General features: G+C 30.2%; 1 protein-coding gene across 1 annotated transcript in view; it reads right to left on the bottom strand.

Annotated features, from left to right (window-relative positions):
* The window catches only part of LOC123290870 (protein still life, isoforms C/SIF type 2), a 92,297-nt gene extending 90,277 nt beyond the window's left edge, over window positions 1–2,020 (bottom strand). The window contains exon 1 of the mRNA XM_044871219.1: window positions 1,980–2,020. Within this exon, the coding sequence (XP_044727154.1) occupies window positions 1,980–2,020 (41 nt within the window). The remainder of the gene's footprint in view (window positions 1–1,979) is intronic.
* Between the last annotated feature and the right edge of the window lie 17,121 nt (window positions 2,021–19,141).

The raw sequence follows: 19,141 nt of genomic DNA, 5'->3' as shown, positions 1-19,141 counted from the left end.
CACCAATCTATCATACAAGTAAAACTTACAAAATTTAAGAAACTCTCGACAAATTTTTCGGGTACGTAACCCTTAACTAGCACTTGAAATAGTTAAGAACATTCTCCGTTAAATTAACTTTCAAACGAAACCAAAAAAATTAAGATCGGTTGATCCGTTTAGGCGCTACGATGCCACAGGCGGACAGACACACACCCACATAGCGATCGAACTTATAACAGCCTTGTTTTTAGTTCGTGGGTTAAAAATGGAGAATACTACGCCGTCCTAATACGGTAATATTAATGGTTTTTCTAAACAATATTTTTGTATATATTAATGCAAAAATTTAATTAAATCACTATAGGTAATAAAGTGATAGGTATCAACTATGACCAACTGTCCATAAATGCTATGCAATTGCAAAACAACAGGAATCCGACTCGTTTACAATAGTTGTATGAAAGTTGTGTTGGCCATTCTTCCTCCACTGATGTAACTGATATGGGGATTGTGATTAAGATGCAAGTAATATACGCAACTGAAAAACTGAATCGTTCTTCACCTGATTACGTTTCGAAGTCGTAATATGGGCCAAGATTACGTTACAGTAGTCGGATCAGTTTTCGAAGTACATCGCAGTAAAATGTGCCCGATTATACAGCGACACCCGCCTAACTCTTATGTGACTCTCTACTAAGCCGCATAACCGTCACATCTATAGGATGGGCCATTCGACAATACCGTATAGATCGTACTTTGCCGTTTTAGTTGCGTGTACGATTCATGTATAAAATAAATCAAAAAGTCTCGGAAACTTTTGCCTGTGGATGAAGACACAGAAATTTCTTACAACTGTAACGAACAAGTTGGGTTACAATTGCGTTACAACTGTATTGCATCGTTGCCTAAGGGTAAACTTTTATGTCATTCGGTACTTTATTATACAATAAGAATTTATCTCTTCGTAATAACACAAAAAGAAAGTAATTTCTAATATATAGGTATATGTACTACACAACATAATCAATGATGATGAATTTCATTTCATTGACTTCAAATATCCCTAATACAAATAAAAATTAACGTTTGAATCATCAATTTTGGTTTTAATTCAACAAAGTAATCAAGCACTTTATGGGAAGTGTTACTGTGATACAGATAACTTTTAGTAATTCCAATCTTATAAGCTACGAAAATGGTCGAATAATCTATAATTATACAGTGTGATCATCTCAAAAGTATCCACCCTCAATAACTCTTGATAAGATGTGATTATTGTTTTGAGTGAAAAAATGTCGATTTAGATTCAGTTACCGAGTTTAAAAATATTACCTAGATAATTTTTAATTTCACCTCTTCGCACCTAGCCACTCCACCTTAGAAATTTCCAATGGGACCCCTGTTTTTTGTTTTTTTTTTCCCATACCTCATTGGAAAGGGCATAACATCTCTATTAATCATGATAAAAAAAATGAAATCGATCGATTGGTTCTCAAGGTACGCTACACAGAAGATGGAAGTGATCCATCCTTAATAACTCTTGTCCTGATGTAGTTGTACCTAGAAAATTTAAGGTTTCTTTCTTTCACCCCCATCCACCTCAACTTTGAATTTTCAAATGGCAACTCCTACTTTGCGATACCTAATTTGAAAGCGCATAAAATTCTCTCCTTAACCATGATGACAAAAATGAAATCAATAATTAAAATAGACTACCCAGAAGATCCATACACTCCATCGTCTGTGTAGTCTATCTTAAAAAGATAATTTTATGCTCTTTCAAATGAGGTATCACAAAGTAGGAAGTGACATTTGAAATTTCAAAGAGGTGAAACTTATTCACTAGGCACCGTTTTTGAATTTCCTTCTCGATATCTTAATCTTCCCGTTTTGACTTAAAACAATAATCAAATCAGGTAACAAGTTATTAAAGGTAGATACTTTTGAAATGATCATAATATATATCATTTCTCCAGCATGTTTTTCTCTATCCAAACCTTCCTTGTTCTTGTATCAAATTCCATGATTCACCCCTCATTTTCAAGCTTATCATGTTGGTTTCTGGCGAAAAATAAACTCGCAGTCCGCTTAGGGCAAGAACAGGCTAGACAAATAATTTTAACGAAAAAATATCATTAAAAAATTAGTTTGAATAATAAGTGTATCATGTAAACATGATTCGAATATAACAGCTTTTATAGATGTTCTCTTAACACTAAAGGAATTATTAGGAAGAACTCTCAAGTTATTTCCAGTAAAACTATTTTTAAAATATATATTCTCCGAATACTAAGTTTATACTTCCCATTTTTTTCACCAGCTTCGAAATTTCATGTACACAACAGGTACAGGGTTTACGGTAGCCTTGGGAAATTTTTAACTTCCCGCTAAGAAAATAGGGAAGTTATTGTTTTCACCCCGTTTTGCCAAAATCGAGTTTTCATCAGATCTCGACGTTTTAAGGTGTCAGGAAGCTTCCCTGACTACTTCCGCGAGGGGGTCTATGTATGTAAACCTCTCATAACTTTTGAACGGCTTGTCCGATTTGATCGCGGTTGGTGCCATTCGAAAGGGCTTGACCAAACTTAGATTTTGAGGCCTATTTATCGAACCGATAGATTTCGAGAAATCTTAAAAAAACTGCAAAAAAAAATTTTTTTTAAGTGGTTTTTTTTGAATAACTTTTAAACGGCTGAATCAATTAATTTCAAAAACTAATCAGCTCTCAACATCAAAAAACCACGTCGATCGCCACCAGTCTGGTCAAAATCGGTTGATTTGTTCGTGACTTATCGTTGACGAAAGAAAACCCAAAAAAGCGTTTTTTCGGAATAACCTCAAAATTTTTTGTTCTATCAATTGAAACTTAAAAATTCTTCATGAAGCTTCAAAAACTGCGTCGAATGTCACCAACCGCGTGAAAATCGGTTTATTCAATCTAAAGTTATCGCGATTTGAAAATTTAAAAAATAGTGTTTTATCAAACGTCTATGAAATTTTTGAGCTAGAAGCTCAAAAGCATGGAACATCGACAGAATAGATAAATTTTTTTACACGTTATGAGTCAATACTTAGCGGGAAGTTACAGGGATGACCTGCAGGGTCAACCGTTTTCCAAATTTTGTGTAGTAGTCATAAATATGATTAAAACGATCCTAAATAAATGTACAGTTTGTGTACTAAACAAATTAAATGTAATCATATATCAACCTATCTCTAATATTGAACATTTAATACTGATTGTAATAATTAGTTAATAACAATTACTAATTAGAGCATAAGTTAACACAATTATATTAAGAAGCTGTTTAGTGTTTACATATACCAGCCAACCAATCAAATTAACACATACAAGGTGGTACATACATGTACTATACTACTATATTCATTCAATATATTAATATATTATTGTAATCTAGCATATCTATCTATCTATATATATTATAATATATAATGGGTTGATGTTCAGATCATCGAACAATGAATCAGATGATCATTAATCAAATGTGAAATCATCCGTAGTTTGTTTAGTATCAAATTCTTTATTCTTGTTTCTTGTTATATCATATTATAATAATCCTATGTGCTTCTTTTTATACCATGTATATATGAAATATACATAGTATATTAAGTTTCGTCCCAAGTTTGTAACGCTTAAAAATATTGATGCTACGAAAAAAAATTTGGTATAAGTGTTCATAGAATCACCTAATTAATCCATTTCCGGTTGTCCGTCCGTCCGTCCGTCTGTGAACACGATAACTCAAAAACGAAAAAAGATATCGAGTTGAAATTTTTACAGCGTACTCAGGACGTAAAAAGTGAGGTCAAGTTCGTAAATGAGCATCATAGGTCAATTGGGTCTTGGGTCCGTAGGACCCATCTTGTAAACCGTTAGAGATAGAACAAAAGTTTAAATGTAAAAAATGTTCCTTATAAAAAAATAAAAAACTTTTGAGTGAAACATTTTTTTGTAAACATCACTGTTTACCCACGAGGGCGTTAATTAGGTGCAAATTTTATAGTATGTTTTAATATAGGAATATCAGTTGTGTGTGTGTCTATTTAAAAGTGAATCTCTTTTGTTATTTACGTGACGTCAAAAAAACAAACGACTGCGCATCAACACTGTCTATACATGGTATTTCAACAATTAACTCAGTCAATTGTTTGTTTTCACTTGTTTATACGTAATATGATACCGCACCAATTTACACTATAAATAGTTTCTGTAATTAGTTGTTTTAAGGAGATATGCAAGGATTGAATAATACTAGGGATTTTAATAAAACTTTATAAATATACTTTTGATTAACAAAGTTTCCAAAAATCACAAAAAAACTCTAGATCATCGGGCTTTTTATTATTATTCTATCGTTCAAAGTTGGCTGAAAAAATGATGAATCATACATCCTGAATCATATAGATTATCCTTTTCAATTGGATATTTTTATATCAAAAAATCTAGATAGTGTGATAAAAAACTATCTAAAATATTTAGATAATCTTGTAGTTTTTAAATACCATAATTATGACTTCATCGAAGATCCATTATTTGATGAACAGAGACGACTATAGGTAGAGTAATGATGATTGAAGGGAGATATCTATATTATCAAATTTATAAGCAGCACTTGCACACGATATATTATATATTTTTGTAGTTGCGTGGTATTGTAAAGCTAAAAATAACACATTATTTGACTACAAAGCATGTATTGGGTTTATATGTATGTACCGTGCAATAAACTAAAACTGTTTTACAATAGGGAAACAAACACCTTAAGCGTGTATTTATACTCGCCGAAGATTTAAATCATCGGTGAGCAGACGAATTCAGTGTGTAAACTGAATAATAATTTATTCTTGAAAATCTTTTGAAATATTTCTCAAATTTTAAATCGATGAAATAAAACGAACAGATACATAAATTTAAAAAAAAAAAACTGTCATGTGGACTGTCGATGAAGTGAAAGCTTAAAACTTTGGAATAACTGGCCTGGCCTGGCTTGGTTTTCGACCTTTGGCCTGGCTGGAGCTTTTGGCAATGAAACTCGCTGCGCTGCATATAGGTCTAATAAATAAATATTCACAATGCCTGAATAAAATAAATATACCTCAATACTCTTCAAATAGTTTGCAACAGTTATATATATGGTGGAAGCACAAATAAATACATTTGAGTAGTAATATGTATTGTTATTTAATATTTAAACGCGTTTCCACCATTTATTTTTTGGGTTATAATTTTTTGATAACGAATCCTCAAAAACATTTTGTAGTGGACCGAATTGTGAATCTACACCATGATGACGTGAGTTACATGATTTTTATTCACCCAAAAAGTGTTAAAATCGTCAAAAGAAGTTTTCACTTCAAAAAAAAAATGTTCATACATTGAATTCAAAACCTGATGATATGACACAGTAACATGTCTGATTTAATAAAAAGCTAGCTCGACTCATCTCCAGTAACCCGTGCAGACCCTTACCAGTGGCTAAAAACAACTACAAATTTCGAAGAAAAGTTGTGGAAAAAATTTGAAGTTCTTAAGTTAGTATAAGAATAACATATTTTATAAATATTCTGGGGAACTAATATATAAGGATGGTAGAGAAAAAAAGGAATGTATGGACATAAATAATATATAAGGATCATGGCATATTATCAATAAATAATTTCAAATATAAAAAAAAAAAATAAAAAAAATTCTTAACATAAAGAAAACCGATACAAAAGAAAAAATTTTCCTAAACAAATTAATATGCACTAAAAAGTAAAGAAATATTGATAATATAATAATAGTTAAAAGTATTGTTTTTTTTTTGGAGTCGGTGTCAGCCAAGCTAATGTTGCGAACTGTTCTGTCAGAGTTGCTTTCTTGGCTGACTCCAAAAATAACAATAATTTTAACTACTATATATTATCGTTATTTTTTTACTTTTTAGTGTATATTAAATTGTTTTGGAAAAGTTTTTTTTATGAAGTCGGTTTTATTTTTGTAAAAAGTTTTTTTATTTTGTAATTTTTAGTGAATCTGCAATACACTAACTAGTTTGTCACTAAAAAAAGATTAATCGAAATCGGTTGGCACTATATTGAGTCATTCGACCTCTTGTCGTGCATACTTAATGCAAATTTAAGACTTTTTTGGTTTTCTCATGGATGCCTTTGTCAAAACTGGATCAAAATGAAATGGGACCACACGGAAAGCACCAGCTTTCCGATGGATAAAGAATCATCACAATCAGTTCCCCCAGTCGAAAGTTACACACATAAAAAAATACAGTCGAATTGATAACCTCCTCTTTTTTGTTTGAAGTCGGTTAATAAGAGTACATAGATGTTGGTTTCAGTTTCAATTAAAGAAAATTACTTACTAATAAATTCTGAAAATATTTTATTAAGTTAAATAGTAGTCATTTCTTCAAGTAAGATACACATCTATCAAGTATGAAAAAAAAAGTAAAAGAAAAGAATCGATTGAATTTACATTTTCAATACGATTCCAATGCAAATTTTCAATGACATGTTGTTTTCACGAATTAATATAAAAAAATGAAAAATTAATTCTCCAGTGTACATCATTGACAGCTCGACAGTTATTGGCATCTATTTTAAAAATACTATGCATATTCATCAATGAATATTCATCCATCGTTTATTAAAAAAAAAAACCTCATGGTTGATGAAATTTTGCGTATAACAATAATTTGTAAAAAATTTTGACACATTTTATTTAGTATGTGAGGGCTGGTGAGTAATATAAAATTACCATATAAAATGGTTAATTGATGATTACAGTTCCAGATTTTAATACTTGATTTTGAATATCAAAATTATATAACCATTTAATAAGCTTTAAGTCATAGAAATATCAACGAAAAAATCACGATCGTTCTTCAAAATATATATTCATGCACATAGTTTGGAGTAGTTTGTGATTAGTTGCCAATTATTGTTTATTGTACTTACTTGGGTATATTTGAAAATAATTGATTGTTCATCCCCACTTCCCTCTCCATAACCCACTTGCGTCGAGGGTAAAAATAGATAAAAACCATCCTCTAACCGGGTTGTATATCGTGTAAAAATTTAAGCTGAATCGATGCAGAACTTTTTGAGTTTTTGAAGGGTACTCAAACCAACATTCAAACCAGCACTAAGCCTTTCAAATTGAAGAGCTGATAAATGAAATTATCAGCAGAGAGGTGGTAAAATACATATATGGTATCACAATGGGCTCTATAGCCTAAGTATGTCCTTCGTGGATAGCCAATATAACCTAACCTAACCTAAGAAAAAGCTTTAAATGCTATGTAGAATAAAGTATAGTTCAAAAACTAAAATCTCACTGTCCACAAAATCAAGTACTTAAAAGTATGAAAACAAAAAAATATATTCATCTGAAATGGTTATGATAAGTTAAATAATCATTATATTAGGGGGAACGAAAAAGAGGTCCCCCGACTGTAATAATGATTTTACTTATGATAACCATTTCAGATGAAAATATTTTCTTGTTTACATACTTTTAAGTGCGTGATTTTGTAGTAAGCGGGGTTTTAGTTTTTTGAGTTGTATTTTATTTCACTATTTTGAGGTTATAATTTTGTGATAAAGTATAAAAACTTATGTATATATTTGAAAAGTACTCATTATACCCTTTCATTGGATACCTATCACGGTATCATTAACTTAAAATTGGTTTTTAGTTGATTACTTTATGTCCTCCAGAGGGCACCATATTCAAGTCAATTTAATGTAACGCACATAGCCTATAACCAGCGGACGATCAAGACGCTTTCAACGATGTCTCATTTGTCAAAGTATGCTAAGTTGTTTAGAAGTTTGGTGGGAACATTCATACTGATCAAACACATAACCCTCGGCGTCGTCGGGGTAAAACAGAAATTTTGGTTTTAGATTAACCATTGATAATATAAGCATTCGTCAATTTTTGTATTGTATACAGTGTATATTATTCAATTAACATTATTGCGTCACAACGATGTCTTACGTCACAGCATTTTTTTTGTCGGGCGTTTTCGTTTCCCTTTTGAAAAGTTTTTTTAAAACTGCGTGTAACTTTAAAATTATCTTGAAAAAATACAAAATAAAAACAGTTTTGATATAAAACTTATTACATTTTTGTAAAATAAAAACAAATGGCTCAAAATCCCAATTGTGAACAAAAGAAGGGTAAGTGACGACATATGAAGTGAAGGTTATAACACAATTATTTTTGCATTTGGTTCAAAATCCCAATTACAAAACGACATTTTCCTTCATGAAATAACATTAATATATAAAACATTGAATTAATCCAGCAGTTCTAGGGTTAAACCTAGATTGAGTCCATTAAAATACATATTAAATGCTACATCGTGTGATAATTTATACAGGTAAAGGTTTTTTTTTGCATATTTTTATTTTATTCATTGAATTAATAAAATTAAGATTTTTTCTTTCAATTGATAACTTCTTTCTTTTTGTTGTCAATCAAAATTACATGAGAGTGTTTCGAGTAAAAGGATATCACTTTAGGGCGGGGTGTAGTATCCTGGGTACGTTTTACCTTAGATTATTCTAGTTTCCTTGTACACGCCAAGAAAATTAAAGAACTTACGTTACGCAAATCCGAATAGCAAGTGTATGTCAAACTAGGTAAACCAAAAGCATTGTATGTAAAACATTGTTAATTTCGCAAGTAACAAAATAGCGACCAACAAATTTTTTTCGTAGCATTAATATTTTAAACCGTTACACACTTGGGACTAAACTTAATATACCTTGATATACATTACAAATATACTGGGTATAAAAAATTGTATCGATCGTACAGCACTTTTTCCTAGTCTATAATATGATTAATTTTTTAACAGTTAAAAATGAAAAAAGATAACAGCAATGGCATTGACATCATTCAGAAAATAATAAAAAAATAATATTTTGTTGAAATATTAATTTTGTTTATTATAATATATATTACAAACTGTACATGCAGATGACAACAGTTCTGAATGAATACAGATGACAGACAATAATAAAGTTAATAATAAATTATTTTCAATAGATTAAATGTTTGCTTTGTTATTCTCAGTGATTAAATATTTATTTAATATCTAGAAAACATTTCATTTCTTTTTTTTTTTTTTTTATAAAAGAAGCCTTTTTCATTTTCTTACCAAAACTGGAAATATACTGTTGTATATTAAGAAAACTTACTTACTTAGAAGGATTTTGCTTAAAGAAAAATATCTACCCACCTTACGGGTGTTATTTTAACCACAATAAACTTATAGTTATTCGTGGTTTTAATTAGGTATGTAGTTTGTTCAAAGAGTGACAAATAATAAATTAATTATAATTCTTAAAATTGTGAAGTAAAATCAAACCTGGGTAAGTGAGAACTGGATAAGTGAGAAAACTCTATATGTGAAAGTAAGAGCCAGGACCCATCATTTTAAGCTCGCAAAACCTCTATTAGCAAGAAACAGAAACCTCTGTAAGGGAGAATCGTTTTTCTCTCATGGGTCTTCGTAAGTGAGACTGCTACTTATATATACCTCTATAAGCAACAGTATATATGTGTACATAATATATGTAGTGCATATTATGCACATAATATTATCATATTACATTTGTACTATATTCGTACTTGCTGTGACTTGTTATTGCTGCGTACCTCTATAAGAGAGAAACGCTACCCATGTACCTGCATTAGCGAGAAACTCAGGTTAGTGAGAAAGCTCTATAAGCGAGAATGAGATTGCGCTCCCTTGAACTCTCGCTTATCCAGGTTTGACTGTATGTTAACTGTTTTCATATCCTGCATATGCCTGTTTACTAGTGTCTATAACTTACGTTGATAATTGAATTACTTACGAAACACATCCTAACTTTGGCCGCAGCGTTTAGCAGGATAATAGGATCAGTTTAATGAATTCACTAAATGATTTATTGATTGAATCACTTATCCATTTAAAAATGCTTCTTTATACAATAAAATAAGTATTTGACTTATTAATGGCTTAAAAATTTAGGTATTGCAAGAAAATATTTTGCTGCCTTAATAACAAATTTTCCTGCTAGTAATTTTTTTTCAGTTTATTATTTACTTATTTCTCAATAAATTTCACGATAAGTTATATTTATTTACTATATTTAAGTGCAAAAAGAGATCTGAATATTTCGAAAAACTAATTTTCAGTTTTTTTTCACTCAAACTAATCGATAACCTTTAGTACAATTTAAGAAAAGTTGGTAGAGTGTTACCTTCTCGTAAGACTGTTAACATTTTCGAACTGACTTAAACTATTAATAAAGGATTATTTTTTCTTCTTATCAATATTTTTATAATTAACATGGGAGGCGAAACGAACCACTTAAAGAAAAATTCACCATGTGCTATCGTTCAACCTACTTGTCCTCGCTTAGCTCGCTTCCTAAACACCAACTTTACTACCATCCCTGGAACAATGACGCGGGGTTCAATCTGGTCACGCAGCTCGCTGTCATCGGAATTTAAAATAGGCATTAGCACTTTTAGAATAGGCATTAGCACATTAAAATGGATGAGCACTCCTGTGCAAGGGGGGCTCTACCACTTCGACTTCCGATCAGGCGGCCTTGGCCTTGTATCACAGAAGAAATTTTAGCTTCACATCAAAAAAAAAAGTTGTGAAAGGTTTGCTCGTTGCAGCACTAAAAAAACTTATTGACCACTTGATTTATTTGAGTTAATAATTTGAGTCTGTTAATTACGGAAAATCAGCATAGGTTTATATTTTTTTTTCACATGAAATATAAAAAAAATGCATATTTAATTATATCAAAATAAAAAAATTGTCGCAAATACCTATTCAAATAATTAATTCATTATCAACAAATCAAAATAATATTTTTATTCACAACCGAGTATTCAAAAAGTTCAGTTTCAGAAAATAATGACTGTACTGATCGATGAAAGTCATTTCAAGGGCAAGTGGATTTTTAAATATGAGATTCTTACATGATTTAATATGAAATGAATTCATTAAACATTAAACGCGTAAATTGCTGAAAGGTTTTCATAGCTTTGCGTTGAAATACATTTAACAAAAGAACAAAATACTTTTAACAATAAGATATTTCCGGAATTTCACGGAAAATTCACTAAGAACTAATTTATTCAAGAACAAAATACTTAATCATTTTAAAAATTCGACTTGACCTTCAAGTGACCTTCATGGTCAAAGCTAAAGACAAATCCAAGGCCAAAATTAGATTGTACCAATTCAACATTTATCCTGAAAATTTTTTTTCAGATATTATTTTTAAAATTCATGAGAATTTCGAACTTTTTGAACAATCTGTCTCTAATTATAATAACAATTTTGTGATTTGTATAGAATCTAAAAAACTCGCAAACAAAAAATATTTATTTAAACTAGGTTACATAATTGTAAAATAATTAACATTAATAATAATAATAATAATCATCATCGTCATTTATTTGTTACATTTAAATATGAATTAAATATAATTTAAATAATTTACTTGTTGTGTAAATATTAACAATTTTATTTTGTTTAGTAATAATGATGATGTAAAATCATTTAAAATATAAAGTGATACAAAATCATTATTGACAAAAATGTTAAAATTAATTGTGAAAATGTAGATTGACTAAGTCTAGGTTTAATTTATATGTTATATGAATTTATCTTTAAGGCTAGCAACGAACTATAGCTAAATTCGATCTAATTGGTTCGAGATTTGGTTCACATGGAAGTGGTAAAGTAAAAACTAGTCCCAATGTATATACATAGTAATACGAAGGTCTAGCTAGATTATTCTGCTCTAGTACACTAAATAGAAAAATTGCTCTTGGTTATATACCAGGAAATCTGTATACTGCTCTAGAAAGAGCAAAGTAGAGCAAAATCTATAAGGTAGTGAAAAATGTTTGCTAAAGTTTGCCTAGAGTACAAATAGCTTTAGCTTTGTGTTTTACAAAGCTAAAGATATATGAGAATGTTTGTAAGCGGAAACAATTTTTCTTAAAGCTTAGAAACAAACCTTATACATTCAAAAACATATACTCTTTCATTTTAATCGATTTCTGTCAAAATTTGACGTAATTTGTATATATCATTTTTCTTGAAAATTTAAAGTAATTTTAATTAAGCGTCCATAATTTCATGCGTATATGAGCATATTTATTCATCTTTTAGGAAGGAAAACATCAAATTGGAGGAGAAAAAATAGTATGTGTCAGCTCCGGCGCACGACTGAAAATTACTCTATAAAAAGTATTGTATAGTGTATTGTGTCCGTCAGGTTATTATCTATTTCGAGAATAGATGCTTTTTTTGTTATACGTACTATGTAGTATAATTTATATATAGTAAGGGGCCATTCGTTTATTACGTAAGCGTGATTTTTATAATTTTTCACCCCCTCCCCTACATAAGCATACTTTAGGTTTCTCGAACCCCCTCCCCCTGCTAATTCTTCTGCTGAAACTATAGTTCGCGATGTACATACAATATTTCTAATAGTAAATTTTATCTCATTAAATCTTATCTCTTGGGATTCAACCAACACCCTCTACCTTCCCCACTTAGCACATAAATAGCTTTTAAAGAGCATAGCAGTTTTTATAAAAGGTGAGCACAGCACGTACAGTGCGTCAAGATAGGCATTGAATTTTTTACAAATAGCCTTATGGGGAATATGCAATTGACATGATAACACTTCGAGCATATTATTGGAGTATATTATATCTCGAGTCTTGGAAGATGAAGAAGTGTATCTTCAAGTTGACTTCATCACGTTTAAAATGAGCCCTGGTGGAGATCAAAAGGATCAGCATAACAAAGTTACACACCTGAACATATTGTGTATTCTAAACAAAACAAAAAGTGCCCCATTCGTTTGTTTAGAAGATATTTCTAATGATATTCGAATCAATAATAATTTTTAAATATTCACGTAATTTGGTCAGCACGATTTGATTTGATTTTTAATTTTATTTCTTAATTTCGAAGGACGATGTTCAGGTTTACGTCTTTTGAGGTTTACTCAATGATTCAAATACAATTTGAATTTGAGATATGAGTATTGGTTTAGCTTTTTAGTTTAGCTAAAGTTTTTAATTTTCTTTTCAGATTTCACAATCGGCTTCAAAATAATTCATATTTTAACACTCTATAGGTATAACTGCAATAGATTTAATTATTTATAAACAAATAAATAAATAAAGTTTTAAAATGCATTCATGATAATTTTGTTTATTATTAATTATAAAATAATATTTTATGATTTCATGTGGTCAAATAATTCCTAGTACTCATAAAACATAACTAAACGTACACCAATAATTTTGTAATGAATGCCTACCTAGTCATCGTGTGGTTTACATATTTCATGTTTTATTACTGCTATGGTATCGATGGGCCCCGGTTACTCTATTTACTCATTTTGCTTTGCAGGTAGTTTACGTATCTTCCAATGAGAGTAATAATAGGGGAGCTAAGGATGCTAAATGTGTAGTAACTTGAGCTGCGTGGAGTTTATTGGATTTTGTTGCTTAGATGATTTTAAGAAAAAAAGCTTCTGTAATTATTTTTAAATTAAGCGATGGGGAGAGGACTTACAAGCCTTAGAAAATGTAAAAAAAAAAGAGCGAAACAGATATTGAAACTGCGGAAGGGTTCAAAATGGAAGAAAAAAAAGTAATTCAAGAGCGTCAGATTTTCATACTGGAGGTTCAACTTGATGCCCTGATCATGCTGTACCTTAAACTGATAAAAACGGAGTTTCAAAGGATGTTTGAGCATGACAACAATGTTTGATTTAACGGCTCAAAATTTTTTTATAGGCAGACTTTTCCTAAAAATTAAAAAAAAAGACTCAAAGAATTTTTTTTCTTTTACTCAAAAGAAATTTCTTTTACTCAAAGAAATTAAAATTTCAACATAGGTGTCCGTGCAAATTTTTAAGAAAAAAGTCATCGAAAATCGATATAAAATACATTGGCTCTTATGGACGAATTTCAAAAAACGCCATATTTTTAAGTTTTTGATAATTTTCACTTGGAACGAATGAAAACAAATTTTAAAAAAACTTTTAAATAGAAAGTAAATATATGAGCAATGGCATAGAAAAGAAAAAACCAAGTGTCTCCGTCCAAAGAAGGGATATAAGAGCAGGATAGATTTAGGGTTGTAATTATTTTTATCTTATATATACAGGTAAACACTCTTAAATTCAAACGATTTTTAACACTTGGGAACATACCGTTCTTGTTAAAAGCAATAAAGAGTATAACAAAGTCAAAGCCTGCTCAGCTATGTGCTATGGTATAAAATACACAAATGCACAAAATAGAAGTACCATAATAGAGGTGTTAAATCGATATTAGTATTTATGATTTTCATTTGTTTTATATAACTTTACAATAGCTGTTCGTGTATAGGAATCATGATAACAATGAAAAGTTCCTACATTGTAACCTGAACAGTCCATTATGCGGCTTTCTCGTTAGGGGCCTGATGAAAAGGAATTGTATTCTTGGATGGACTTTCGTTAATGTATTTGAATGTCCATGACTTTGACCTTCAATTATCGATCAACTTTAAGCGTATTTTCTTTCGATTATATGCAATAATGACATATTTTTAAGTCGCATTTCTTTCGGAAGCTAACGTTTTTAGTCAACATAAGTTTTAATGCGAGGATCAACGTTCTAATTTAAAGTGTTATTCTATCTCTTAATTAACACTTAGGATCTAAAAAACACATTAACATAATGGGATATGCATTATTCTAGCATCCACTATGATGGCAATCTATTGATAAGAAAAGTCTCATCCCCTCCTTTTATAGTGATCTATTTTTTTCCATTAAGAATATTTAGGTTTTCTGTCCATCATTAGTAACAAAAATATTAAAAATAATAAACGAAATGATTATAAAGAATTAATAATTGGATTAAAAAAAAAAAAAAAAAACTATAAAATTAAACTTTTGCAAATCTACCCACTCTCTACTGTATATGAGACACAATATGTTGCATCTCGGATCAGATTATCTCGTTGTTTTTGCATGTTTTTCTGGGAAACAAATCGGGTCCATTGTCACACTAGTGCAACAAAAATTTTTTGTGCAATAAGCATTATTACACATCCATTGCAAGCACTGGTCCTGCATGAATAAAGAAAATACTATCAAATATATCTTAAAGTATTCGGGGAAATGATAAGGAATACATTTTCTTGGATAGTCAAAAGCCAAGTTTCTCGTAAAGATAACACAGCATTGAAAAAAGTCAGATCATTTGATATTTTAGATAATAGAAACTCTATGGAGAATTGTCCCCCAAATCTTTTTTCGCGTATTAAATATGATTCTGCAAACATATTTTTTAACAAAAAATCACCGAGAATCAAAGCATCAGTGTTCTTATGAATCAATCAAGAGTTCCGAATCGCCTAGAGGACCCTAGCGGACGTTGGAGGCCACTTCGTTCCATTCAATTGTCATGAACAGTACGGATGAGGTGGTTGAATTTAGTATTGGTCCATTTGATGATGTTATCCAGCCATGATGTGTTTTTCCTTCCTCTCCTTCTTCTCTGTTGGAATTAACCCATTAGGATAAGCTGTTGTGCACTATATTTTTCTGAACGCATTATGTGTATCAAGATAAGAACATTGCCTTATTTTTTATTTGACTCACTAATGTTCTTAAACAATTTCCTAAATTGGAATTGAACTTTAAGTCTCTCCTGTTGTAGCAAATTACACAAACATGCCATACAAAAAGTTCCATGTTAAAATATTCACGGACAAATATTCAATAGAAGCTAAAATAAGTTAAATTATATTCAAAACTACGAAACATATGTGAGAAAATGAAACTGTCTTAGGCACTAAATATTATGGTTTATGGTGTGTTATACTAGTTTGAGTAAGTTAGGGTCAATGTAATTTGGTTTCCCTTTTTTGGAAGTTGAATAGAGAGGTTTACTATTTTTTGAAAATTGGATAGTCTCCTTACGGATCAATATATTGTATTAGAAATAATAAAGTAAACATTGAATTTGCTGACTGTTTTATAAGCCAAGGTTAAATATTGCTGTTATTCTTCAGAAAAAATTTCCACGCATAAGCATGTCAGTTACCTCTGAAGTGGCTGCTTGTATTAAGTTAGAGGACCTCCGATTTATCATTTTTAACGAAATTTTAAAAAAAGCAAACTTATTGGTCACTGTATTTCGATTTAGTTCAAAAAAGTAACATTCACAATAAGAGGATTTACGATTTACTAATTCATACTAACGATAACTACTTGGTAGTCGAAATACGTATTTATATAATACAAAATTTAATCTGGGAAATGGGGGCAAAATCGAAATATAGTTCGAAATATATTAGAGTTCTCGTTTATTATCTTTGAAAATATTTATACTTTACTTATAATAAACATGGCAAATGTTCCATAGGGTTCTTTTCATTTATATCAATTTGTTAGTGAGAGAAGAGCATATTTGTTTTTTTTTAATATGCCAAAAAATTTCAAACAAATTGAATTTAAAAATGATTGATTTCCTGTTTACCTATATTATTTGATAGATAAAAGAATATAAACCTATATATAATAAAAAAGCAACATAGTTACCGTTTATTATAGTGATGTGAAATTTTTTACATTAGCAAAGGATTATATTTGTTTGTGGATTTAAAAATTTATTTAAAGTATTCGTTAGGAACTACGAATAATAAATCTATGTTGTAAAATCAGTGGCGGATTTATATATTCGCAGCCAATAGGCTATTCAATTTTTGCCGCCTGTACTAACCTCTGTAATTCCATATTCTAGTTTACAATCATAATAATTACATTTTTTTTGTCAATTAAATTTCAATTTTATGATGCTCTACTGTCATGGTTACATCAGCTTTTTTCCGATATTAGTGTGATTGTGAACTCAGATTTCGTTGTGTCAGTTTCTATATTACATTGGAGGATGGGTTCTTAATATTATCCAAAATAAAAATTCAAAAAGTTGCACAACAATTTACCCCGGAACGATTTTTTTTTGGCAGGTTTTTTGAAAAGTTTTGAAAAGGGGGGGGGGGTTTGGATTTTTTGGTAAAACTATTGATTTTCACTGATAACAAAAAGTAAGAAAGTTGAAGATAATTTGAAAATACGTGTTTTAAGCTTAACCTCGACTCTGTATCTTTACCCGTTCTCCAGTTATAGGCAAATTTTTTTATGTACTATTTATCATATTTTTTTCGAATTTGTATTAATAATAGAAACGGGTCTATATGTGTTCCTTCTTGAAAATTGATGTACTGCTGATGACAAAGGAGGGGGCTAGCGACCAAAATTAATCCCTTCAGGTCAAAGTATGACTAAATATCAACAAAATATCAGAAAATCAAATGTTTTTATTAACTTGCCTGGCAATAATTTCTTTTTTAGTCAATAATTAATTTTTGTGAACTTTTTGAATAAAAGTATAAAAATTATTTAAAGAAAAATGCACAAAATGTTAATTCTGCAATTACTGCCAGGCAAGTTAATAAAAAAAGTTAAAAGCACCAGTGTAATATAATAAATGTTAATTCGTAAATAAAAAAAGGAACACTAATAGTCTAAGTCAAACTGTAATTATATTTTCATAATAGAAATGGCACGTTTTTTCTACTAGCAGGGCTGACTTGACTTGTGTCTGTCAGCACTTTCCTATGGCATCTACGCTATGTGCTAACATAAATTATCTCTTTTCTTGATTTGTTTGATAAAATAATATGTTAGATATGATCTTGAATCATTAGCGACTAAAACAGCCGAAATTCCGTAAAGAGGAAAAAGAAAAAGCGAAGTTTCTTTGTGAAAAATGGGATTTTGATACTACAATACGTGTAAGAAGACGCCGTAGAATTGGCTAGAGATAAATAATAGGTATATTTTGACTTAATTCTAGATTATCATTATAGAAATCATTATAGTCACTTTCTAAATCATTAGAATAAATCCGTTTCGATACGATATAATGTAACGAAATACCGAGATCTTGATTTTTAGAGGCTAAAAGTGCATTCCTTTTTTTTCGACCAAATAGCATTTTGGTAAACAAACAAAAAATTATATTATTAATTAATTAAAAAAATACGTCAAAATTAATACTAAATTTAAATTGTAATCTTGGTACTCTACTGGAATATTTTTAAAATTCATATTCGGTATATAGTAATATATAATAATGAAATATTTTGTCAACCAAATTTACCGCCATGGCATCCAGCCTAGTTAGCCTGCGACCGCCACTGTGTAAAATTAATAAATACTAACTAAAAAGCTTTAAAAAAATTTATATGCTCGAACCGTGTATGCACGTTTTTATAAACCCCTATGTATGTTTGAGTGTCCACAGTGTTGAATGTCCTTTCAAGAACGAATCTTGTAAATTCAATGTTGTCATTGAATAAAACTTAGTAGGATAGATTCTGAGCTGAAAATCAAATTAACGAAATTTGTGGTAATTAAAATAATAAGGAACTACATTTATTCCCTGGTTCAGCATTTTTAATGGTTTATGAGCCTCTGTTATATTTGAGCTGCATTTAGTATTATTTGCCCGTCAAATATCCGTCATAGCTTTTATTGTCTTTGGATGATAAGTTAAGTGCCTTCTTCACCTTGTCATTAAGACAGGCTTTGAACTAGCTTTCGGTTTTCAGCTTTAGAGCTCGACATAAGGTTTGATACGCCCCTTAAAATACTTGGTATTGGTATCTAATCAAGAGAGAAGAGTGGGTGGATCAAGAAAAAATCCGGTGAGATTTTGAAATTCTGTCTGAACGGAATCTTCTCTCGCTCGTAAATCTTTGGGAGGAGAAATCAAAGACGAAGGATTGTCTTGACAAAATATACGAACTGTGGAAATTCACATAAATTGCTTACAACTTTTAGTAGTATTGATAAATGGTAAGTAATAATGTGGTCTAAATTGGAACTACTAAAAATGCGGTTCAGTTCCTGTTTTATAGTACAAATTCGTACCGCCAGTTGCCAGTATTTATCTGATTTTGATTTGAATATTTTATTGGCCTTAAAAAATGGTAAGTACAAGTATTGCCATCTGGTAGTCGAAATT

This window comes from Chrysoperla carnea, chromosome 1, assembly GCF_905475395.1.
Source record: "Chrysoperla carnea chromosome 1, inChrCarn1.1, whole genome shotgun sequence".
Taxonomy (NCBI): domain Eukaryota; kingdom Metazoa; phylum Arthropoda; class Insecta; order Neuroptera; family Chrysopidae; genus Chrysoperla; species Chrysoperla carnea.
The sequence above is the reverse complement of the archived record's forward strand: the minus strand, read 5'-3'. Positions and strand labels throughout refer to the sequence as shown.